Source organism: Opisthorchis viverrini, assembly GCF_000715545.1.
Source record: "Opisthorchis viverrini unplaced genomic scaffold opera_v5_52, whole genome shotgun sequence".
NCBI classification, from domain to species: domain Eukaryota; kingdom Metazoa; phylum Platyhelminthes; class Trematoda; order Opisthorchiida; family Opisthorchiidae; genus Opisthorchis; species Opisthorchis viverrini.
In genome coordinates, this window is record NW_008751708.1 from 1,933,004 (window position 1) to 1,957,601 (window position 24,598).

At 44.4% G+C, this 24,598-nt stretch overlaps 1 protein-coding gene across 1 annotated transcript in view; it reads left to right on the forward strand.

The window, feature by feature from the left end:
• Nucleotides 1–788: 788 nt before the first annotated feature.
• Nucleotides 789–24,598, forward strand: part of T265_13292 (hypothetical protein) — a gene marked incomplete at both ends in the record, with an annotated part of 39,254 nt that continues 15,444 nt past the window's right edge. Inside the window, 4 exons of the mRNA XM_009168133.1 lie at nt 789–985; nt 4,569–4,774; nt 17,495–17,632; nt 23,292–23,645. Coding sequence (XP_009166397.1) covers nt 859–985; nt 4,569–4,774; nt 17,495–17,632; nt 23,292–23,645 — 825 coding nt within the window. The remainder of the gene's footprint in view (nt 986–4,568; nt 4,775–17,494; nt 17,633–23,291; nt 23,646–24,598) is intronic.

Consider the following 24,598-nt stretch of genomic DNA (forward strand, 5'->3'; position numbering starts at 1 on the left):
TTGCTTAATCACTACGTTGCGTGAAACGTTAGAGTTAGCCAAGCAATGAAAATATAAGGAATTTTTGCTGTGTTCAAAAGCTATGAAATAATCGCTACTACGAATTCGTTGGTAGTCGACTCCATCTCTCTCCGAGGACATCAAATATATGCAGTGTCTACGTCTTCGAAGCCATGACTAGCCTTTCCAGCTGGGACCACCGTAATACACGTCTTAAGCTGACAAAGTCTTCGGCTTGGACCAAAGTGGACTTATTTACAGGCCCTAGGCACCTCGTGTAATCAGTCTCTAGATTAGCAGCGCTTAATCTGTAATACCTTCATGTTGTTCGCCACTCGCAACCCTTGCATTGCCTCCTATTCATACTTCTACAAATCTGCAACGTGTGATTAGTGGTCATCCAACATATACACATTCCTCCATGACACTCGGTGCATAGCTGCTATGCAACTCGAAGGAAGCACGAAAGCCGAATACTGGGTTGCATGCATGCTACTTTTGCACCAAATAAAACGTTTGATGTGACCCAGGTACCATTGTGAGTTAGCATCTGACTACTTCGGGTTCGATGCCTCCATGAACACATTAAATTAGGCTGTCGGTCGCCACCTTGACAATCCATACACTTGTTCCTGAGGTGCTAGGAGCTGCCAACAACAGTGAGTTACCGGCCGATTAGTGGTGAATCACATGCTGCACACAAACGTGACATACCTATTTATTTCAGCTGCCACGCAGGCAGCCGCTGTTCTCCTATCATTTCATTCTTGACAAAGGTTGTCTACTAAGCTACCTCACCATTCACTCCATCTATCGTCTTCTTATTTTAGCCTTCTGCTGATTGTTTATTTCACCTGGATGAATGCCAACCCGGTCGTTCTTCAGCTCCCTAAACGGACGCCAAAATTCAACGGTTTCGCTTACATTGAACATGCTAACGCATGGGACGGTCTGAGAGAGCCCATAGATGCCAAAGAGGTTTTCGGTAAGCTTCAACACGTTATTGTGTTTGGTGTGTTCTCCATATGTATCCTTGAGAATCTCGTGAAATCTATTATGATCGTACTCCATTCGTAGTTCGTCACTCGCCACCACGAGATGAGGAGTCCATTGCTTGAAAGTAGACGAGCTGAGATCTGCAAGTCAGTTTTGAGACCACTTGTATTTCGCAGCAACTGTGTCACTTTCAAACAAACAGATTTAGCGACCTCATCATCAGCATCATCATCATTGTCAGCTGTAATAACAGCGTACTTGTCGTACAGTGGTTGTAGCTGTTTCGTTCACAAATGATTCGGGGAGGCGGGGTAGGTAGCTGCGCATTGGAGGCGGGAGCTGATAAATTAGTGCATAAGTACACAACTGTCAGTCGACTGTTAAGTGGGAGAATTGGGAAGATAGCTATGCATTGAAGGCAATAGCTTGGATGCATAAACGCCATTGAGCGAGCGACTGGGCCATGTTTGACAATGTCTCTAACCGTTGATGCGGCCCGTCTCGGGATCCCCATCAAAGAAGACGACCATAACGAGCTCAGCTGAGTTTGCTCGTAATGACTTCTATACCTCGCTTCCAAGTCATTGCTTGACCGCCTCTGGCTCTCGTCCACCCTTCACACGGTTGTGCAAAGAGAACCCTTCGAGGAAGAATGTCGACTGGCATGCGCAGCAGGTGGCTAAGCCAGCTCAACCTATGTAGTGTGATCATCGATGGTGAGTGATTTCTCCCGAATACCGTTTGGGTACTTCAGCTGATCCGGTGTTCCCACCTGACTCAGGCAACGCTCCGAAGAAATCGATGGTCAAACGCTGAAAGTCTTGACGTCCTCAGAGCGCAGCGGCCAGGTTTCTGATCCATATAGTAATATGGAGCGCACCTCAGCATTGCAAACTCAACCCTTGATGTCACGCCAACGTCACAGGTGAGGCAGGTTCACAAAAGCTGCTCTGGCCTTCCCCATTTGGATGGAAATATCATCTTTCGCGAGATCGCCGGGACTGATACAGCAGCCCAGGTAAACAATCGGTTCATCAGTAAGCATGAGGCTAGGGTTCGAGCCCACCCAGTCTTGCAGTAGCACTTTACACTTTGCAGGTGTGAAGCGCATACCAAACCGCGAGGCAGAATTATTTAGATGATTTAATATTGTTTGCATTACCACGGGTCAGATCCCAGAGAAGCTGCGTCATCTGCGTACTCGATGTCTATGAGCAGACGCCTCGAGAGCACTACGACCCCACAGGCATTAGAGGCTGGTAGTGAGTCTTCCGTGATCGTATCAGTGACGAATTTGGATGTGGACCTGTCGGACACCACTTGATGTGATGAACTCAGGCAAGAGCTTCTCGTAGATCTGACTTGAATCAGCCACCTTCTCGTGGTGGTCCGGCTCCAGTGGGCTAATCTGGCTGGAACTCAGTTCCACAAGTTTCAGGCATACCGAGAGGGCCGGGTAAAGGAATACCAGTCCCTGTTCTTCGAGAAATTGTATGAATCGGTCTTGAAATGAAGTTGTGCCGTCCTGCCGGATAGGAGAATGAAGGCAGTAAAGTGTCACCTTTGCCGACCAGCATGTCCATATTGATGGGAGCAGTGATATTGCTGAAAAAGGCTGATTTAGGAGTGGTTGTCCCTAAAAACTGCACATTCCAACCGCCCAACAGTGATCACCGATCCATTACTCATTACGGCCAAAATACTTTTAGACTTAGAGTCTGGTGCTACTCAATACATACCTGCTGTATGCAGTCGCATTGGTAGTCAAATAACTGTGCCTTACTCCCTGCGTCCTCGGACCAGAACCACTAAGCTATTGTCTTCCGGAAGGTTCCTGCAAGAAAAGCCTAACAACGCTGTCTCACGGTTCAGATTTTGGGTCAGTAGCTGTAGCAAGGATCCCCGAACAAACCCTACGTCTTCTCACTGCCTTGTGGGCCAGACTTTTGAGTCAAAGGTCCAAGATGGGGTATTTCGAACAAACCCTGTCCCTCTGTCTTGGCAACCAGAAATTATCACCCGATCTTGCAGCTATTGAATCATTGAATCAGCGTGGACCAAATTAGACCATGTGGCAATCGCCGGTGTTGTGCTTTGACACGAGGTTTTTGTACATTTTTACTACACCACTTGACTCTAAGCACGACATTATGCGGGCCTGTGTATCTATTCGCTTTTCCTCAGCAATGGTGAAAGGTGTTCAGTTCATTAACTGCGAAGCGTCACTGTGGTTGAGTTGATTTGACTGAAGCTCCGGGAACTCGACAGGCACAATGGTATTAGTGCTGGTTTCAGCGATGATTTGTAGATTGTGAAGGTTATGCTCATAGCTCTTGAAGCCGTTTGCCCGACAACGATGGCACATCTTGGTAAACACTGGATCATGTCACGATCAGCAGCTATGATAGGACCTAGGAAGACCTTGCCATTGCGCGCACAAAAGCCTCAGACGCCGAATAATGAAGAGCCAAAGGATTGACAAAGGACGGCAGTTGATTGCAAAAGTCCAAGAAAGGGAGAAAGCTTTTGCAACGGGAAGCAATCGCACCCTGTCCCATCTGGTCAGAGTCGGGTGAGTGTCAGTCAAACGATCTCCGAAAAGGATGGGACCTGAATTTATTAGCAGAGACGTCATTGTGAACGACAGGCTGAACACTTTGATGAACGATCGCAATGCGTCCGGCATTCACGTTCGCTCACCGACTTTGAGCACACTGTTGGTATGACTCCCCTCAGATCACACTCTTTAGAAATGCAAATCATTCCTAATAACCAGCTCCTCTAGTTTGGTTTGGAATGCACTTTGCATTTGTGAGGTTCAAAGTGTTACTATAACGTAAGTTTTTGATCAAACCCAAACCTCACGCTTGCAGATGTGCCAATAAATGCAGCAGATAATTTCGACTATTTGAACAGCTGCATGAGTTCCTGTGGATCCGTGAGGGGTGGAATCTGTTAGGACGGTCAGGTCCCAACAGACAATTCTACCCTTGGTCATATTTCACTGAGATGTCATGTCCTCCCTCTCACTTCCTGAATCGGGAGGACAATGGTGGCGCTTGCAAACTTCTGGCACTTTTGGGCAACGACTTGATGCCAGCCCGGTTTTCGGAATGTACTATGATGAGGTTCCATATGTAGCACTTTATGAATCGGAAGCGTGGCCTGTGCGTTTGGAAGATCTTCGATAGGCCTCAGTGTTTGGTTATCGATCTGCCTAAAGTGTTGCGCAGGTCTAGTGAAATAATCAGATCAATACTACCGAGCTACACCAGGTGGTCTCCAGAAACTTATCTCCGATAGATCAGCTGTTTACACCATTGGTTATGGTGTTCAGGCTAAAAGTTGGATGCGAAGTGATATTACTAACACTGTACTACATAAGCGTTTGTCCTTCTTACTCGCGCCCATTTTTTATTTAATGGTTTTCGATAAGCCAGTGATTTGAATTAGACCTGGATTTGCCCACTGGTTCTAACTCAAGGGCGTGTAATGCTAATAAGCTGCACAGGTCGCTAATCATGACTGGCTAAGCTTTACTGGTTCCGTTCTATATTCTATTATCCTTCTAGAACACATTCGGGAAGTGCGTGACCCTGAACACCCATATAGCCTTGAGGCATTGGGTGTGGTTTCCGAAACCGCCGTCTCCGTGAAAGATTCGGAAAACCTTGTTTCGATCCAATTCACCCCAACCATTCCTGCTTGCAGTTTGGCCACACTGATTGGTCTGGCGATCAAAGTCAAGCTAACCAGATCTTTACCTCGTCGATTCAAGGTGAGATCTTACACAACTTTAATTTTCAGTTGCTGCAGCATTTAAACACTAGGAGTATCAAGCTGCGAGCCTAATGAACAAAGGTCATCACAAGTTAAGGAGTTTTAAGATTCTGTCTCTTCATTGCTGGTTTTCACACAAATCGCGACTGGCGTGCAGCGCTTTGGTGACTTAGGGCAACGTTGGTACCAAGTAGCCTAGTAACGGAAAAAGACTGATTAATCAGGAAAGACAAAAATGTATCACGAACAGATGAGTGCAGAAGTACGAGGGACATCGCAATATCCAATGCTATTTGGTTGTTTTGGATGGTTTATTGCTTTTGCTTGTGGCACTCGCGGCAATACTCAAGCATTGTCAGTCGTTGATTCTAATCGGTAGTTGATTTTTACCCAGATCCTTAACGGCCTCTCTAATGCGACTTCGATTTCAGTAGTTTTCGGGCAGTATAGGATTGTCTTCCGTAATCAGACCCTTCTAGTGTGACCTAATGTAATTCAGTTCTTACTTCCGACCAGTCTGTGTCACGCACCCACCTGCGAGTGTGTAAGCCGCAAACTAGATACAGTTTCGTCGTTTGTGAAGTACAAAATAGAGAGCATGTGGGTTGTTTGCCCCATCGTTTTCCCACGTAACTTGCCACTTTCCATTGGACATTTCTACTAGGTACCACAGATTTGTTCTTTTGGCTCTTATCCAAGGCAACATGACACTGGTGCAACCGTCTCTCCTATACCTCTCAAATTTCTCGCAATTCTCAACTGTTCAAGTCTGCGAGGTTCACTTCATTTACTCATGTTCACAAGAGGTCTCCGGTTGTATGTTATCCGTTTCTCTAAAAACCAACGACACTAAGAACAGTGCATTCTCATGTTCTAAGCGAAGCACATTTATCATCCGTTCTTTCGTCGTTCAAACTGTGAATGACTGTTACGCACTATTCAGAAAATAAAATAGATAATCGTTCAGCTTTAACACCTTTTGAGTACCTAGATGCCATGCCATTAAAAGGAAACACATGGACTGAAATACTGTCAGGTTGCTCAACCCTACAATGGAGCAGTTGAGATGCCGGGGTTGGGTTCGAACCACGGACCGTCCAGTCAGTAAATTTACACCTTAACCACTGAATTATGTGGAGCTCTAATCAGCCAGTGGTTATACCGCGAATTTACTGACCGAAACATCCGTGGTTCGAACGCGACCTCTGCATCTCAACTATTCCTGTCTAGGTTTGGACAACTTGGTAGAATCCCGTCCTCGTGCTTCCTTTGGTTGGCATGGCAGCTAGGCACCGAAAGGGTGTTACAGCTGAACGATTCTTGATTACTGTTGATAGATTGGGACCGGATGTTTTCCATTCATGAATTTCTTACACTCGGTTTCTGGACAGCTTACTCCCCAAATGGATTAGACTCATCTTTCCTTGGGAATCGCTATACAAACGCCGGTGGTCTAGTGTTCTACAGGCCGTGTAATTTCAGAGGTCAAAATGCTGTCAAGACTGGTTTTGTATTTCCAAGATGCTGTCCAGTAGCCTGGTTTTTTTTCTTCAGGGACTTCCAAATCGTAACTGCTAGTTTGACAACAAAGGGGCTTGGTTGGGATAGGTCTCTCTGTGAATTGTCTGACACATTTCCTTCAGTCTCCTAACGCATTTATAGCCTCTCTTTTTCGGTCGATCGAACCGCGGCTCTCTGTTCAGCCATTAGAAAGCTTGTGACTAATGCGAATAATTACCAGCGAATTCAGCTCACGTTGGCTCTAGTCGAGCGCAGCAACACGTATAGAGGTAAGTTTAGACTGCCAGTGGGATGTGCACCGGCTCACTTGGGACGATGTCACTCACTGGTTAAGTCAGAACTTCATGCGTACACCTATCCTCTCCCCATTCTAAGTTGTCTGTGGTAGCTGCTGTTATTCGTCGTACCCTTAGCTACATGATTTCTGACCAACAAGCCAGGTTAATCTGCGCTGAGAAACGACCCGCATGTCACCCGGGTTTCGCTCGTTTTGACCCATAGACTGTGCGTTCAACTCCGTGGGGTCGTTACCCACGGTGTGGCATATCAAACATCTGTTCGCCCTCACTTGCCTGCTTTCACATCCCCAGATCAGTGGTCGGGTACAGTTCTCCCGTTCATTGAATGTTCCTGTTTACAGTTCTTTGTTAGTGAAACGATACATTAGCTGTATTTCCTCCTTTTAGATTAAGGTCTCCATCGCTCCGGGCACACACATCTCCGAAGAGGAAATTAACAAGCAACTGGCGGACAAGGAGCGTGTTGCTGCGGCCCTGGAAAACCCCACTTTAAGAAAACTTGTAGATGATTGTCTCATACCATCGATTGTTTCTGATGCAGATTGATAATACACATGTACCCGCAAACTCTCATCACTATTTATTTCCCAGGTGGCCCAAGTGGTTAGAGCGCTAATTTACCGATCGAAAGGTCCGTGGTTCGAACCCGACCTCTGCTTCTCAACTTCCCCTGTCTAGGCTTGGGCAACCTGGCAGTATCCCAGCCCTCGTGCTTCCTCCGGGTGGCATGGCAGCTAAGCACCGAAAGGGTGTTACAGCTGAACGATTATTTATTTATTTCCCAAAGTAGCCGGGACTCCAAGCAAGTACCTGCCCCGTTGAAACTAAGAATGGATATTGTTCCGCCTGCTGCGCATTCAGGCACATAAGGTTCCGTGGAATATTCCCTTTCGAATTCATTTCAGGCAGCAGCAGCAGTCAGTCAGGATTAGATGATATCTACGGGGATAGATGACCCATTTTTCTATTATGCTAATAGGAACAAACAGCTGTCCGTATCAAACACTTCTGAACGTGTCCATATTGTAGGTACCGGTTTTATGTTGATGCTTACAGAACCTGATCGGGACAGCCTTGTGCTTACTGATCGTCTCATTAGTGCGCGTTCGGCTGAACGGAGCGCAACCTTGACCCTTTCAAAGCACAAGTTCCATTCACAGCATGAGTCATATTTGAGTAGCGGACTGATAAAATCGTCGATTGTTCTTTGGGTTAGGACGCTATATTTATTCAAACCTGTCCACCACAAAACGGTGACCATGTATACCAGCTACTTGTCACAATGTTCGTTTTTAACTTGGTGCACAATCTGAGCCCGTAGTGCGACCTGATGTCACGCACAGTTGTGAACCACTTCGGTAAGAGAAGCCGGCAGGGGCATTTTAAAGAAAAACCAGTGAATTGAAAGTTAATAAGAACCGGCAAGTTTTCGTATGATCGCGGAGATACGGTTGATTCGACCCCATAAACAGCTGCCAGTAAGGTGTCACGTTTTTGTCGCTTTTATAGCATCAGTCCGTCGTGGAGTCGTAACCCTGAAATCTGTGGCTCACAATGTACCCCTTTAGGAATGGACTTGATACAGATGGCTATTCGTTCGGCTCTCGGTGAACTGGAAAGAGGAAATCAGAACTGACGGAGAGTGTTCCAATGAGGAAAAGCGCTTGAGGTAATCTATTACAGCTCAGGAGAAGTTGCGGGTGGCGATTCTCTAGGTATCGGGCCTTTTGAGGACTATTTTCTCTTGAGGTAATCTATTACAGCTCAGGAGAAGTTGCGGGTGGCGATTCTCTAGGTATCAGGCCATTTGAGGCACTATTTTCTGACTGTTCAAAGTACAATATGTTGGTGCAACCCGAGTTAGGGTCAGATATGGTGGCATTCGTTTTCAATTTGGCCTTTCACATCGAACTACACGGATGAATTCCGCGCGCAGTAGGCAATGTCACATGCGGTTTGCGCTCCAACTGAACGCCTTGTCCTTGGTATAAACCCGAGGGAATGAGACCGCAGGGTGGACAGCCGTTTGGTGGCCCATAACTGCTATTTCGAGTGAAGACAAGTAGACAGTTGCGACCCGCGGTTCATGCGAAAAGGGTCTGGTGGCCCGACACACACACACACACTTAAATGGATAACTAGTGCTAAACGTTATCCAGCTTGATCTGTATGGTGATATTAGCACCACTACCCAACCAGATTTGTCGTACCAAGGCTACCTCGCGGCTCTTCACAATTTCTCAGCTTTCATGAGGTAATCGCAGAGAATGCCTCCCAGGAGACTGGCTTCAGAACTTCTACACATCATACAGTTGATATGAGAAGCCGGCGGCGCGCCCCCTCTGGAGTAGCATCTGTAGCATGGTACTGTTTTCGTCGAGTTGACAGCTAGACAGGAATTTGATGGAATTTCTATGGACGTTAGAATTCTTTTTGCACTTAAGTTCCAAGTATTTCTCATCCTAGCCAAGAGTGTCTCACCGCTTGCCACTCTGATTGTTCATGAAGCAACGTTTTCATATCAGCCCCATACGGAATTCAACTTTAGGTATCGTCCTCAGAGAGTAGTCTTCAGCAAAAAAAACAGCAAGCAAATATGTCCCAGTCAATAAGTAAGCAGCTGCAGAATAGTTGGTTAAGTTGAGCGTTCCCAAAAATTCGTTGCCTATAGGCTTCAGTACTTGTGAATTATGCATCAAATCTTCTGTTTCCACGAATAGAATAAAAGACAATAATATTGGGCCACTGGCACCTGTACCAACTGTTTCAACTACTTCACCATGATCTCAAGAGTGTCGAATCTGTTGAAAAGGTTTCGGGTTGGAGACTATGCACCAGGGTGATGTGAAGGTAAATCCTACAACTCCGTCGACCACTTAAAACCTCGGTCAAGAACCGCTGGCTTAGTTTCAACGACTCCGATGCCGTGCTCGTCGAGACGGCACTAATGAATGTTTTCACCTACTCGAGTACAAAACATCAACCTGTTCTACGGCACTAATGAATGTTTTCACCTACTCGTACAAATTATCGACCTGTTCACAGGTTTTCCGTCTGTGATGTGTGGAAGAAGGTTTACGGAGTCCATCAATATGAGCCCCGAAATTGTGAGTTTCATAAGATGCGTGCCGCTGGTCATTCCTAGCTGCACTGTGCTTCTCGGCTTTTCAGCTTATAATGGCCGCACTGAAAGGACGAAATATCTATTGATTAGAACACACCATCAGAAGGGACGATCGAACCGCCAAAAAACGTTGGTAAGACTAGGATAGTGGGTTGATACGCCGCCGCTTCATGAAAACCGTAAGCGTGTAAAGAACATTGTTTCAAGATAGCTGATTCTGAGTTGCAAAAGTCCGCGGCATTTTAAGTGAATGAGTTTATAATCCGCTTTGGAATGTAGGTCGTGTGACCTATAGCGGCGATTTATCACCCGAAGTATGCGCAATGTCCCACGTCCACAGTGTGAAATGGTCCGTGGGATTGTATAATGTCAAGACAGCTTTCCGATGTAATAATTCTGTAAGATTTCCATGCAGCAAGAGTAGCTACCGTTGGTGAGGCTGAACAGATAGACTGCCTTAGCACGAGGAGAGTTCGTAAAATGACCATGCGGGAACCGAGGTTCTTTCCGAAGAAATTACGACAGATAACGGATTTTTTTATTCACATAACTGTGGGTTGAAAGTTGACTGCATCGTCGAAACCACAGTATTGGCATTTAGCATAGTTGTCATTCTAAACTAATCAGATCAACGTAAATCCGAATTTTAGATAATGACATCGAAGCTTTCAATATCTTGTTGCCCTAATTGGACAGTGTCGGTGAGGAAGTAGGTCGTGAAGAAATCTGATATTGTTAAAAGTTACGTATTGTTCAGCCGCGTATGTAGGTATTGAGTTCGCACATTGTTATGTTGAAAGGATATATGACAGTAGGTCGTTGGTGTTCCCATCCAGTGAGATAGTAAAAAACTACTTAGCTGTTGTCCAGATATACTATCGAAGCATTCCATTGACTGACTTCAAGAAAATTACTTTCGTTTTACACTTGTTTCGTCACTTCAAGCTGAGGACATTCGAGTAGCAGGAACTACACTTACCTGTTGATCCCTATGAAGGGAGGAATCAGTTTTGAATTGTTAAAAATCTTCAGAAACCCTGCGAGTAGTATCTTCCGTTAGGCAGTACGCTGCGACATTTCGAATTTTGGCCTCTACAATACATTCAGTTGGAAAAGAAAAAACGAGAGATTCAGCTGGATCCCGTTTAGTTTCCCGCAAAAACCGAATTATTTTGCAAATGAATGTATTTAGCGCACAATTTATGTCCATGTAGAACCTAGAAGGCTGTGCTTGCCTGGTGAGATCCAAGAAGTCTGAAACCGGTAATAGCGTATCCAAGGGATTTTCTGAGCCTTGCGACAGCACCAGACATGAACAGCGTGACCACAAAGCAGACAGCAGTAAACTAACTAGCGTGCACACATGAGTAGACTCTTTGATCTGTATTCTGGACACTTGGACAGGACAACTGTTTGATCGATTAGCAACTTCATCTGTTTACGGAGCAACAGAGGGGGCTCAATCCACCACCGTTGTTTATAACTGCCCGAAATTCAACATAGGTTGATCGGCTTCTTAGGATGGACTTTTCCTCAGGTGCAACGAGTTCCTTAAGCTTTCCAGTCAATCTGTTCACTTGACACCTCATTTTGCCCCAAATCTTACTACTTTGTGATAGACCAATGACAATAATGTTACACAACTGTGAAGTTCTGTTTTTTCATAGCACGAGCATTTCCCAACCTGTGACTGTGATTTGAAAAAAAACTGTGTTTATTTGTATCTTAATTCTTTGCAGTGTGTTTAAACTCTCGGGTTACTTAGCTTTGATGAGTTACACGGTTCACGTTAGATGATGAACACGTGATTCGAGCCCAATCCAGTTCACCGTATCCTGAAACATACGAGAGGTAGACTGAAAAAATCATGTGATCTTCAATCACAAATTTAGTTTGTGTCCAGAATCGCAAAAGTCGCTTGCTCATCAGACGTCGGCTGATCCTGATTGCGTTGGTCTTGCAAAAATCCTTTTGAGCTTTCGTGATCCTGTTCCATTCGGTGTGTTTCTACCGGTCTAACAGCACTAGTTGTGCCCATCGGAAGATTTCTTTATGTGCGAAACGAAGTAGGCACCGTATGGGGGTCATCCGGCCTGGAGATATGTACTTTCCATTCACGAAGAACACAGTTTACTCAGGGGATACCTACTTCCTCAAAATTACCGCGGAAGCCCACTGTTTTGAAAACAACCGTATTACTATCTGTAAGATCCGGGCGGTTATGGATCTTACAGGATGATTGCGGCTATTAGATTGTACGCAGTTCGTATCCAGTAGTCAATAGGAGCAGACATACGTGGGCAGGTGATGATGTATTGAGGACTGACAGCAACTGGTTCTACAGACGAACGGATTAGTAAGCATCATGAATCAAGTGAACATACAATCAATAATGAAGCAATCAGCAGGAGCAGAAAATAGTCAGTGACGCAGCACGGATTTATACAGGGGCAGTCTGACAGTGTGAGTTGGTCGTATAGAGAGATTACGGCGCAGGAATCAATACGTTTCTGATGTGAGGGACTGTCTTTCGGTTGGCGGCGCGATGCGACAATTCGTGTCCGTGACACGTCAGTTTCCGCGGTTTCGTCCGTTTAAAACAAATCTCACCAGATACGATAGATACGACAGATACGATACATGGGTAATACAAAATAATAAACCGCCCCGGGCGTCAGGCTGGTGTAGTAGGTGGCGCGTTTGCCTACCATCCGGGAACTCTGAGTTCGATACCCGATCGACCTTTTCCCTGTCAGAGTGGACACTCGAGAGTAGGTACAACCGAGACGAACTGGTCAGCAATGACGGACGGGATATTGACGTCAGTCACTGGAGAATAAGCAGACCCTGAGGAGGAACGAAACCGGGGAAAAACGGCATCACAGTAAACGGGCGGAAGTCACATTACCCATGCGTATTCAGAAACCAAGAATAGTCACCGCTGTTCGCCGTTGATTCACAGGGGTAATTAGCACTAGGAATATCACAAGCTGTGTAACGGTTCGTCGTGGACGGTTCACGGTGGGGCTGTTCGTTTCGCCATTCACTCAACAACTGGTTTTCAAACTGAACAATAGGCCACGTTATTCTGGCGAGAATTCGCCTATATTAGTGCTGCTTCCCCGGAACGGAATCACACGATGACAATGTCCTATGAAGTTGCCTTGGATATTTCAAAACTGAGATCAGCGAAATGATACGACTTTCAATTACTTTTCAGTGAACGAAGGTTTTGTTTGAAACTATTCTGAAGCAGGTCAGGAAATCTCAACAGAAGCTGAAGACAGAGAAGATATGAATCAAGTAAAATTCATGACCGCTTAGGAACCAAATAATTTGTTGGACGGGAAATCAATAAGCAGGATGTGTACGTTTTCAACGAAGTGGAACCCAAAGGAACTAGAAACCAGAAAAGTTAAGTTCCACTATTTGGAAATTTGCCAGGTCGTTGATTGCCATAGTGATGAATGGGGTGAGAGCCTTGAAAGTAGAAATGCAAAAAAGTTCAGGGCATTTGGAACAGGGGATAACGTAGTTGAATTTTTTTCGACCCCGATGTCTACAGCGGGTAAGAAGAATCAATCACGTTCGAGAATGAATAAGCAAAATACATGGTATCAAAGACTGTCGTCCAATATAACTTGACCTCGTGCCGTCTGGGAACCTCTCCCAAGAAAAAAACAATACACTTTCAAGCAGAATGACATACTTTGCAATATCGGCTTGTAAGCGGCAAGAAAAGGGGAATCGCGGTGATGGCTATGTTTAGTCCACCGATAAGGTTACGAAAAGTTTAACGACATTACAAGGCAGTCAATCTGGACAGCTGAGCAAATACTTTGAAGTACAATAGTTGTTACATCATCTTCAAATCTAGTCTTTCACAGTTAGCTAGAGAGCTGTACAACTGATTTTAGCTGGATCCAACTGATAAATCTAAATAAAGGCAAAGGATTCCACTTCGCTGAGATTTGTTTTGAAGTTGATCACCACTCCTAATTCGGGTTCAAGCTTAGACGTGAGCTGTTATTTATCCCGTCCATGTCAGCTGAACGGCTGGACTACTCGGGTGTAGTCCAATCGGGCTGACCAAGCCGGTCTTGAATTTTTTACTTTCTATTAAGTCTAGTGTGGTAAATATCTTTACATGGTCCACTGAACAGAGTTGTTGTCCAACCGAGTGCACAAAAGATCCAGCGAGTCATCTGAAAACAAAAGAAGACGTCTCCCTTGTTATCGCCTTAGTTTTTCCAAAGAACGGGATTTCCATTCGGGTGTTCTTTTGCCGGCCGCAAGTTGGTTGCTGTGTCAAATGACAGTTATCACCTACGGCTGGATCAGAATTGAAATTATTTCAAATATCTTCATGTTACTAACACTTCACAAGTAGCTCAAAGAAAAAAGCAATTTCACAAAATGAGTGGGCTTCCATCTCAGAGGTCCTCATTAGGGGAGCTGATCGACACGGGACCACGTGATGTGGTTCTTTATTGCCACTTTATTGCGTACCACCTTGATACAATAAGTTTATATATTATGGCAGTGTTTGTCCTCCATATACTGTCGTTAATATTTTTTTACTGTTCTTAAACTGCTTGTACCCGGACGCGTATGAACGGCAGGTTGACGTTGAAGAGTTCTAAGCGGTAGGTGCTTACGATGGTCTAAATGTGTTGGTTGGAACTCCCCAGGGAGCATTGGTATTTAGTGGAATCAACAAAGTATAAATGCGCCGATAAGAGTAAATGAGAAGTGCAACAGACCTGTCCCCATGAAAGTATACGTGAAACAATATGCGTTATCGAACAACATGAGTAGTCAGAGATCAAGTGAAACGCTAAGTAAAACAGACAAGCTACGGTCCGCCACTCCGTAAAGTGACTGAGTATCATGCTATTTTACTGTTATTGAGAAGCATCAAATCGGTTATGCGAACCGGAAGTCTGCGTTTAGAAACGGTTAATAGGACTCTCGAAGCTCATTGGACTTACCGGTGTAACGGTGATACTACTGATGGGGGAGGCATGTGAGTAGTATGGTTTCTTGTAAATTCACTTCCTGTCCCTTGAAAAGAGAGACAGATTGCGGTATTTGTGGAGTCACTTTGTAGCATTTGCTTGGGTTTGAGCAACAGTCAATGAGTATCCAGGAAAGTTCAGGTAGACGTGTTCAAGAGAAGATGGATGTTCAGTTTTTGTAAATGAGATGCATATGAGAGTTTTGCTTCCCTGTGCAATGGTCTGTAACTAGTCAGTTGGCATACAAAGTAGATGACACGTGAGCACTGGTTAATTTGGTGCAAAGGGCTTGAAGAATTTAGCCTGATATATTTTTGTTGGTGTGAGTCCCGATTCAAGTTTTCTGTTGATCCCGCCTTATCGGTTTGGTAAAGCACCACTTCGCAACAGGTACACCTGCCTCAAGGTTACACGGTTCTAACTATCTTTGCTGCAGAAATTGGAGCTCAAGGGGATGATTTTAAGCACGGACCAGGTCTCTGCCCCAAAACGAGTCGACCCCAGCAAGCACCAATCGCGCACACATGAACGCTACTGGTGGGTACAGTGCTCGTTAGAAAAAAGCTCCTTTCGACTGGTCAGGGGATAGAGACGTTCGATGTCACCTGTCTGAAGCCCCGCCGACTAATCGATTCCGATTTCTAGCAGGGCAGCTGTTCAAAACACTGACAGTCAAGACCGCCCAGCTCAAAAGTGCTTTAAGTCACCTGACAGTAGAAATAAGTGACGGAACATAGGTGTCATCCACCATGGTGTAACCTGATGAACACGATTGATTATCCACGCGATCTTTCCCAATGGTCTACAGCCTTCCGTTTAGGCCACTAAAGCGATTCTTTGGGACTGAAAGTGGTTTTTCTTAAAGCATCCAGCGCGCAACGCCGATGGTAATGGGAAGATTTTCAGAATTCCCGAAAAGTCATCTAACCGAATCGCATGAGAAATAGGGAACTCACGTACATCCACGTAAACAACGTTCACACAAGAACTACTTTAATTTGTTTTACCATGCTGCAAATGTTTTCACTCAGTCAGAGAGATAACAGTCTCCAGAATTTGATGTTTACTAGAGTTATCCAGATGACTGTCTGCTTCAAAATGTCTAAGGCCATGTCGTGCAGTTCGCATGAAAGCGCCATCATATCTTTTTCTAGCAGACTGTGAATACCAAACCGAATGAGATGACGCTAAATTAGGATAGGGCAAACTGATTTCGCAGCCAACGAAACGGAAGTTTGCGAATATACACTCGTTTGCAAACTAATTTGGTTTTTCGAGAGATTCACCTGGAACTTAGCTGAATCTCTCGTTTGTGATGTTTCCAGGCCGCCTCATGTTTCAGTCGCTACGATATTCGAGATGTCACGATACATGTATATACATGTAACGTATTACTCATAAGGTCGCTGAAGATCCGTCGACAGCCCACGGCCGGTTTCGCTCTTTTTGGGACTCATCAGGTAGGAACAGAAGTTTCGCTTCACAGCTTGAGGATGTGAAAGTGAAGTGTCCCCTACTAGCTAACTATTAGAATGATTCACAAAGTTACTGTCCTTGCCGCTGAGCCAACTCTGGAATGAGTACCAGTCAGTGAGGAAGTAGGTACTTGCAGAGATGGGTACTGTGGAATGTAGGCGAAGCGTTTGGCTACCAAAACCGTTCAGATGTAGCAACCTTTCGGTGCCTAACTGTCATCCCACCAGAAGGGAGCGCGAGGTCTGGGACACTGCCAGGTTGCGTAAGCCTAGTAGACATGGGAAATCAAGAGGCACAGGCCAGGTTGGAACCACGGACCTTCTGATTAGTAAATTCGCGCTCTGACCACTGAGCCATTGCGCCCCGGTGGCTACTAAAATTAAGGGACAGAACAGAAAGGATTACCTTGATGTTGAGCATAAAGAAAGGAAGTGGATTCGGCTCTGATTCTCAAAGTCTCCATCGCTGTGAACATATGGTTTTTTAACGGTCTGACGTCTTTAACCGGTCCTAGAACCATGTAATTTAGTCGTAGAACACCGCTGTATCAAGTGCTCAGGTCACGCGTTTTAGGCCACCTTGTCCTACACAATCGTGGACGTAATGCCCACATGACATTTGCAGGGTATCTGTTTTTTCGTTCCTCTTATCTCTGTTTCTGCTTAGCTTTGGGATAACTCTACTTAGGGAGAGTGAGTCTCGGTTACCTACACATATTGGGACTAACTCGCAGGAAATGGCTCTTGGGTGTCAGATGTACCTGACTAAAAATTGTACCTTAGTGCCTTTTGCACATCGATTGACTCATGTTTCTTTTTAAATTGTAGGTTTGCCGGTTAAGTCGTTCACATAAACCTAAAAAGGAGTGTTTAATATCCATTATGAATGCACCTAATAAGAGTATGGATTGTATACTGCATCTGTTGTTATCTTTCTTCTGATCCAATCTGTTAGACACACGACCCCAGCTTAAACCACGAGGCTGTTATTCATGAAAGCAATCGGTTCGCAGTGTTGACAGTCTTCAAATCACGCTCACTGTGGCTTACTTCTTCCAGACATACTGGTTTTCTAAAGGAGGTTGTCGAGTGAAGTAGAACCAAGTCAGCGTTTGTTGCACATTCGTGTGCGTTTGTCTCACCACACTTTTTGTAGTTGTCAGTGAGCAGCGTATCCGTATGCTGAAACACACCGACCATCAATGACTAGTTCTTTTTGGCATGATCATCCCCTACGAGGCTTAGCTTCTTTTTACGTTGCTCATTTGCCAAACGAGGTAGTTGTGCGAACATTTGGAAGTGAGCAAGATCATGCGACGTGAGGTGAAGTGCTTGGGTGTCCTCCTGATTTGTATCGCTGCATCAGCTTGGATTATTGGGAAACTGAGTTGGGACCTCGAGTTTGAGTATGGTACACTGGTGAGTCACATCGTAAAAAACAGGGCATTGCTTTGGACGAATTATTGCCTTTTTGTACGCCTGGTATGAACGGAAAGGCAGGTCCAAAGCTGAATCTAACCACCGACCTCTGACGTGTTGAGCGAGTACGCGACAAGCTGAGCTACCGACAACTACGTTTTGCGACATAATAATTCCACAGTCGAAGTTCACTCCTAATTTAAAACGCATTTAATTGAGAGACCGTTGACCAAAGTCTGTTAAGACCATTATTGACTCTTTTGCGAGAATTCGAACACTAGCTGGATATAAACTGATGAAAGGTAGAAAGGGACTTCGTGCATGTCAGTAAATCATAGTCTAACCAGAGATGATGCTCTTGAGGCTGGACTAGATTTATAAAACTTACGGTTGCTGGTGATCTCTCCATCATTCTAATAATCCAGAATGAGGTTCGGTCCCACTACCAGGTGTTCATTTTTACTTAATTCACATGTTATTGGACTTGTGGTTCCCGTAATAAAGTGTCTTCTTTCACGTTTATGGGTTTCGTTTCTGTCACATTCTGAAGATTACCCATGACAAACGCGGAAAGTTCATCATGCACTTTGTCATCGATCTGTCTCCAATCACATTGCTAAACAGTTTTCACAAAATAGCCTTTTTATTCAGTTGTTCCTTAACGGCTTCATCTAAATGACGTATACGTAGGTCATGCATAATGCCTATGAGTCGCTGACGGTCAAGACGACATCAAGACTAAACGGGGCGGACAGAAAATACAGAAAGAGAGAATTCCTCGGCTTGGTTTCGACGCCACCAAGATGGAATATGCGATATATATTTCGAACTAAACCATACAATATATGGGGCAGAGACGAAATATCACATTGTACAAGTATTTTTTCTACAAAATCCAAAATCATCTTGCAGTTTTGTACGCTCCTTTTGTCTGTTTACAGCAAGCGACGTAACCTGTCATCGGGACCAAGGCAAGTTCGCACTGCCACATGGGTTTGGGGCAAACAGGATAGCTCGGTATTACTGAGCAAACAGTACATTTTAATTGGTTAATTGGTTAATTCTCCAATCACCTGGGTTCACATGTATCGAGAGTTTGAAAAGTAAAACCATACTTAGCGAATATAAACTAATAAGCAAACTAACTAGGTTTTTCGAGAGACTCATCTGGAACCCAGCTGAATCTCTCGTTTATGATGTTCTCAGGCAACTGAATGAGCCGCACCAGGCTGCCTCATGTTTCAGTTGCTACGATATTCGAGATATCGCGATACATGTATATCTTTGTAATCTGCTACTCATAAGGTTGCTGAAAATCCATTGACAGCCCACGACCGGTTTCGCCTTTTTGGGGCTCATCAGGTAGGTCCGCAGTCCCCGGGTTTCCCTCAACCTTATGTTCTACTTGAAACCAAAGTGCACGAAATTAGCGAATATACTCTCATTTGCAAATTGATTTGGTTTTTCAAAAGACTCACCTGGAACCCAGCTGAATCCCTCGTTTTGGTGTTTTCAGAAATTTAGCCGGGTTCCAGGTGAGCCTCTCGAAAAACCAAACTAGATTGCAAATGAGTGTATATTCGCTAGATCGTGCTATGTTCTTGAGTTTTCCCCACACTGACACAATTTATTCAGCTTTTTTGTTGATTGGAACCCCTCGGCCAATCGGATTTAAGACCACTGACTTAACTGGCTCTCAGTCGATTTACAGAAAGTGAATTTCAGTGATTGTTTTGTTCAACTAAACGGATTTGATGACATCAGCAGTGTGGACTGAAAGGTCCCTCGTTTTGTTTCAGCTGTACTATAGTAGTACTGTAGTAGCTAAGCGCTGGGTTCCTGGCCCTTTCCCCTTCATAGATACATGACCGTTTACCCCCCTATGTGCGCCAAATAATTATGCGGATATTTCCTTCTAAATAAAAAAAATAAATATGCGCAAAGCAAACTTTCAAATGATTAGTTTTGCCAATTTTGAACAGAATTCCAACGACCTTCAGGTTCTATATATGCATGCTATCGTTTTTATCAAACGAGGTAAAACTCAGCACCTCTTTCGTTAATCATAGATTCTAAATGTACCCCGTGAACAACAAAAGCCGGGAAATGAACGCATTATCTTGGATATATCCGGGGCGCCCCAAGTAGACAGAAAATTTGTCTTCAGGCATGATTTAGCGTAGGATCTCTGCAAAAAGAACTAGTCGATTGACCAGGCTAAATACGAACTTCCTCTGTTGTTTTCCAACTTTTCCGATCGCTGTAACGAAAACAAATAGCGATGGCCGATGAGTATGTGCGGTGGATGCCTTCCCATGACCATCGGGATGAAAGTCATGTAGTGTCAGTCCTCGATATTCGGGTTCGAAAATGCAGGATATGTTGATTAGCTGTGCACAAGTTCACAATGTACAAAGGCCATTCGAATATGATAAATGAGATTCATCCAGCTTATGCCACTGAAGTGGAGAAAGCACTTTCGTCTCGTATGTCATAGGCTAACTATGTGTACTACCAGTGGGGTAGTACTTCATCAGCAAGATGGGATATCTAGCACGCTTTAATTATTGATCACAAAAAATATAACTCATTCGATGAAATCTGGAAAACCGTGTCCCAACAACGGTTATTCGTTATCAAGCAGTCACATTTTGTGGTGAAAATTCCGTTGTCATGACGATCCCGGCGGCATGGAGGTTGGTATTTCCAATGGTGCTAGAAGCCATGATATCTTGTGCAAAATAAAGAAAGCCGGCTTGAAGAAACTACTAGCTAAAACAGTTTCGACAGCCCACGACCGGTTTTGATCTATTTAGGGCTCACCAAGCAAATGGAAACTCCGAAAACACACCTATTCGATGACCTCCAGGATGGGTAAAAACGGATGTGGTTTATCAACAAATTCTCAAAAGCCTTGTAAATACAGTTCGTTTAAGGAACTATATCGCGATATCTCGATATTCGTGCCAAATGAAATATGAGATGACCTCTGTGTAGCACATTCGATCGAAGAGCATTACCACAAACTATAGATTTGGTTGAGGCTCATTGAAGGCAGATTGATTTTCAGATGAGGACATTCCGCGAAGTTCAGTTAACTCCAGTTTGTCAGCTGTAAACTCTGTATTAAGGATTCTGTGGTTCCAGCTGTTACGGATTTGGGTGAGGAAAACTGGAAGGGCTTGGGAAGATGACGGTATGATCAGTTAGTTCAGGAAACGGGGCAATAGATTTGGTGCACAAGCTCCACTGACTGCGTAATTCAGCCACTATTAAGGAAAACTGGAAGGGCTTGGGAAGATGACAGTATGATCAGTTAAGTCCCCTGATCCCCATCCAAGGAAGCGACAGTTGTCGACCCGAATGATTTTACTGGCCAGTCTCTTCATACCTCATTGTCAGGTCATACACTGTCCACTTCTTGGTCACTTCCAATCAGCACAGGGATGGATGAAAAAACTCTGTGAGGCAGAACGTCCTTTGGCATGAGAAGCACGTGTCCTACCCGGCGAAACTTGTGCAGCGTGAGTAACTCATTCATCTGGGGAAAGTCCACTTTTCCTCAAACAGTCTAGAGTACGCAGTGCTGCTAACCCGATATTCCTAGCAGACCCGACCAATGCTTCAAAAGCACAGAGTCACACACTGACATCTTTTGTACATCCTCTGTGCACAAAGATCACGTTTCTAATCCATAAAGAAGTATGGGTTTCACCGTCATAGTGTGTACTCAACCAATGACAGACAAACTGACGTGCGCCATTGGTGCCGGAGGTTGACAAAAGCTGTCCTGGCCTTCCCCATTGATGGAGTAATCTAGTCTACGGGAAGCCCACCAGAATTCATACAAATTCCCATGGAAGATGACCGATTGATTAACTTTTACAAACAATTAGCTTTCAGCGTACACGTGTTGACGTTTCAAGTCTAAGTTTTTGCCCCACTTTTGAATGGACACTGGAACATATCGTCATTTACTCTACTAGTTTTTGAAACAACATTCGCAAGACTTACTAAAATCTCCCGGAGAATTCCGCTCAAGGGAATCGGATCACTTCAAATGTAAGCATCGAAAGGTGGTGTTATCACACTCGTATACGCAAACATTTCGAGGCGTTTTTCATTTTGTAATTGTTTTCAAACTAACTTAAACTGGTGAACCTCTGAACCTCGACAAGTAGTTGGAATCACTGACAAGCGACGGTTTTTTCGCAATGAGTCAATACATTTCGTCACTCGATCACACTCTTAAAGATCAGACGAATGTTGATTTTCGATTTTTACGGAGTTGTGTAACTGGTAATGTAGGACGCTGTTACCTGATACCCCATTTTCCTGTATGCTGGTGTTTAGTACCGACAATTCGAATGACATGGCATGTGTGGTTGTGAGTGTGAACAAAACGTGAAGCTGAAGATACCAGCTGGTGTCCATACCCAGATAAGGTGACAATGGTGACTTTTTTCGACTTTCCGAGGATCTCGCCAACAGCGCACCTCAATTCTGACTAAGATTCATAATCAGCTGGATTGACTTGATTCGGTCCAGCTTGGCCTGACATGTATGCTCAGCACGGTAACAATCAGTCATGTTTGGACGAGTAAGATAACAGTCCACACTGGCAACAAATGCATGCATTAGGTTCTCTAAAGGACAATGCACACGAAGTTGCTGAAAACTGTTTGACAGCCCACGTTCGGTTTGGTGTTTCTTGGGGATCTGCAGGTAGGTGCATTCTCCGAAAGTCCCAAAGCTCTGCTTTTTACTTTAGCCCACAGAAAACTGTTTGACAGCCCACGTTCGGTTTCGTGTTTCTTGGGGGTCTTCAGGTACGCGCAGTCTCCGAAATTCCCAAACCTCTACTTTCTACTTTAGCCCAGTTTGTATGAAATTCGCGTATTGCACTCATTTGCACACCAGTCTGGTTTTACCGCGGGACTCAAATGAATCTATCGGCTGAATGTGCTGCACAGAGGTCGCCTCATGTCTTAGGTGGTACCATGTTCGAAATATTTCAGTACATTTTCTTGGCAGAACACTACTCACATGGTTGCTAAAGAACCTTCCGCAGCTCGTGACTGGTTTCGTCCTTCTCAGTCCTACATGGGGCATTCTTCCGCCAAAGATGTCCCCTTTCAAGCAGTTCCTCAAAACAAATATTAGGATCCACAGAAACCATTCTGTGGTCTACGGATTCGGCTCCACAGTCAAACAGCTGTTTTTGTTACCGTAATCTGCCAACATAATAAACAAGACCAGCCTACGTTAATTTTGAAGCGAACGAAGATTTTCCATGTGTTTGCAAGATAACTTGCAGACGTACAACTTAGAAGGGGTCTCTTATAATCCGGCGGCCAGATTTCGATCGTTGCCTAAGCTTGCTGTCCAGAGAAGTTCAATTTTAACTGTCAACCCTTACAGGAAGTGTCTCTTGTATGGTTTTCTCTGACCAGAAACCCAAACCAGATTTTCCTGTTATATTGCAGTTTATTGTGGACTAATGTGAGAAAACAAATCGGCAGTTTGTTAGTTAAGAGAACTTATACAAGAGCTTTATAACTTTCTGGGTCAAGGTTCCTGTGATCATGGGTCTGAATAAACACTGTATGGTTTGAATACTATCTCCACCATTTCCATCTGTGTTTTGTTTATTCTCTAGTACAACTTCGAAATCGATCCCAAAGTAGAACCTTTGGCCGATGGGGCAGCGACCAATACTATTCATCTATTCTTGGTCATACCGGATTTCAAGACTCTGGAGAAGACCGGAACAATGCTCAAAAGTCTGCTGTACTATCAAGGTCGTTTGGACGAGACATTTGTTGAGTGTACACCAACAATCAACAAACCGGAGTCGATAAAGTGTTCGGACTTGGATCTGTTACCGACGGCGAGTTCACTGACACTGCATGTTGCGGCAAGCGACAGTCTAGGGGACCAAACAGCAGAACTGTTTGGGGATTTTCACGTGGAAGACTTGACTGTGCAGTTGTACAGCTTAGAAAGCTGTCTGGTCAGTTGTTTCGGTGTGCTGCGATGGTTTCCTACCAATTACTCAGTAGTATTAAAATGTCCAACCTCATGATCACAACTTGATCTACCAGTCCTTTCACATTCTTCAGATGAAAAATGATTCAAGGAGCCTAGAAGCTGTAAAACATAACTGAGTGGGTAGATCCTGGTATAAACAGCTCTGTACTCATTTGAGTAGTCTCGCTGCTATATGACAGTCAAGTTGTTGTAACCAATCAGTCAAAGGAACCCGCGGATCATTTGTTAACTGGTTGTCAAAAATGGATTCTAGCACACTCTCGGGGTACGCCTAAAAGCACACACCTACACATGTTGGTTCCATCTGACTGCCTACTGATCTCAGGAGCACATCAATCAGAAAACTTGATAGCGGAAAAATATAATGCCGCACTTGATCCCTATTCATGTGTTTGTTGAAATCCTTCAGAAAGTTGGTCCACGGCAAACGGGAAGTGGGTTGAGTATAACATAGTGTTGAACTGTTTCCATATGGTTCACATCTCTTGTATAATTCAGTGGTACCGGTATCCCAAATTACATAGCGAAAACTCGCTTCCTATCAGGTGTATATAAACCACCAATCCTTATAAAAAATCCCTTAGGGCAATCTAAAAAAGTGTTGGAATGAAAACAGTGTTTTCGGGATAGATACAAACAGGCACAAGTAGTCTGGCTGGCACGTATGAATTCATCCACAGTGATCACGTCCCGGAAAATCTGGGCTGTATCAGATGCAACTTTCTATATTGTTAAAGTAGATTGTCAACCACACCCCTTATAATGTTATCAGTCGACTTCATCGCCAATTTGATGGTTTTCACAATCAAACTTGGGAATATTTTTCCTACTCGGAGGTTTATCATAATGAGCGGTCCCTAAAGATTGTTTCTTTTGGACAACATTCGTCTTTGTGGAAGTTTCGTTGGACTGAGT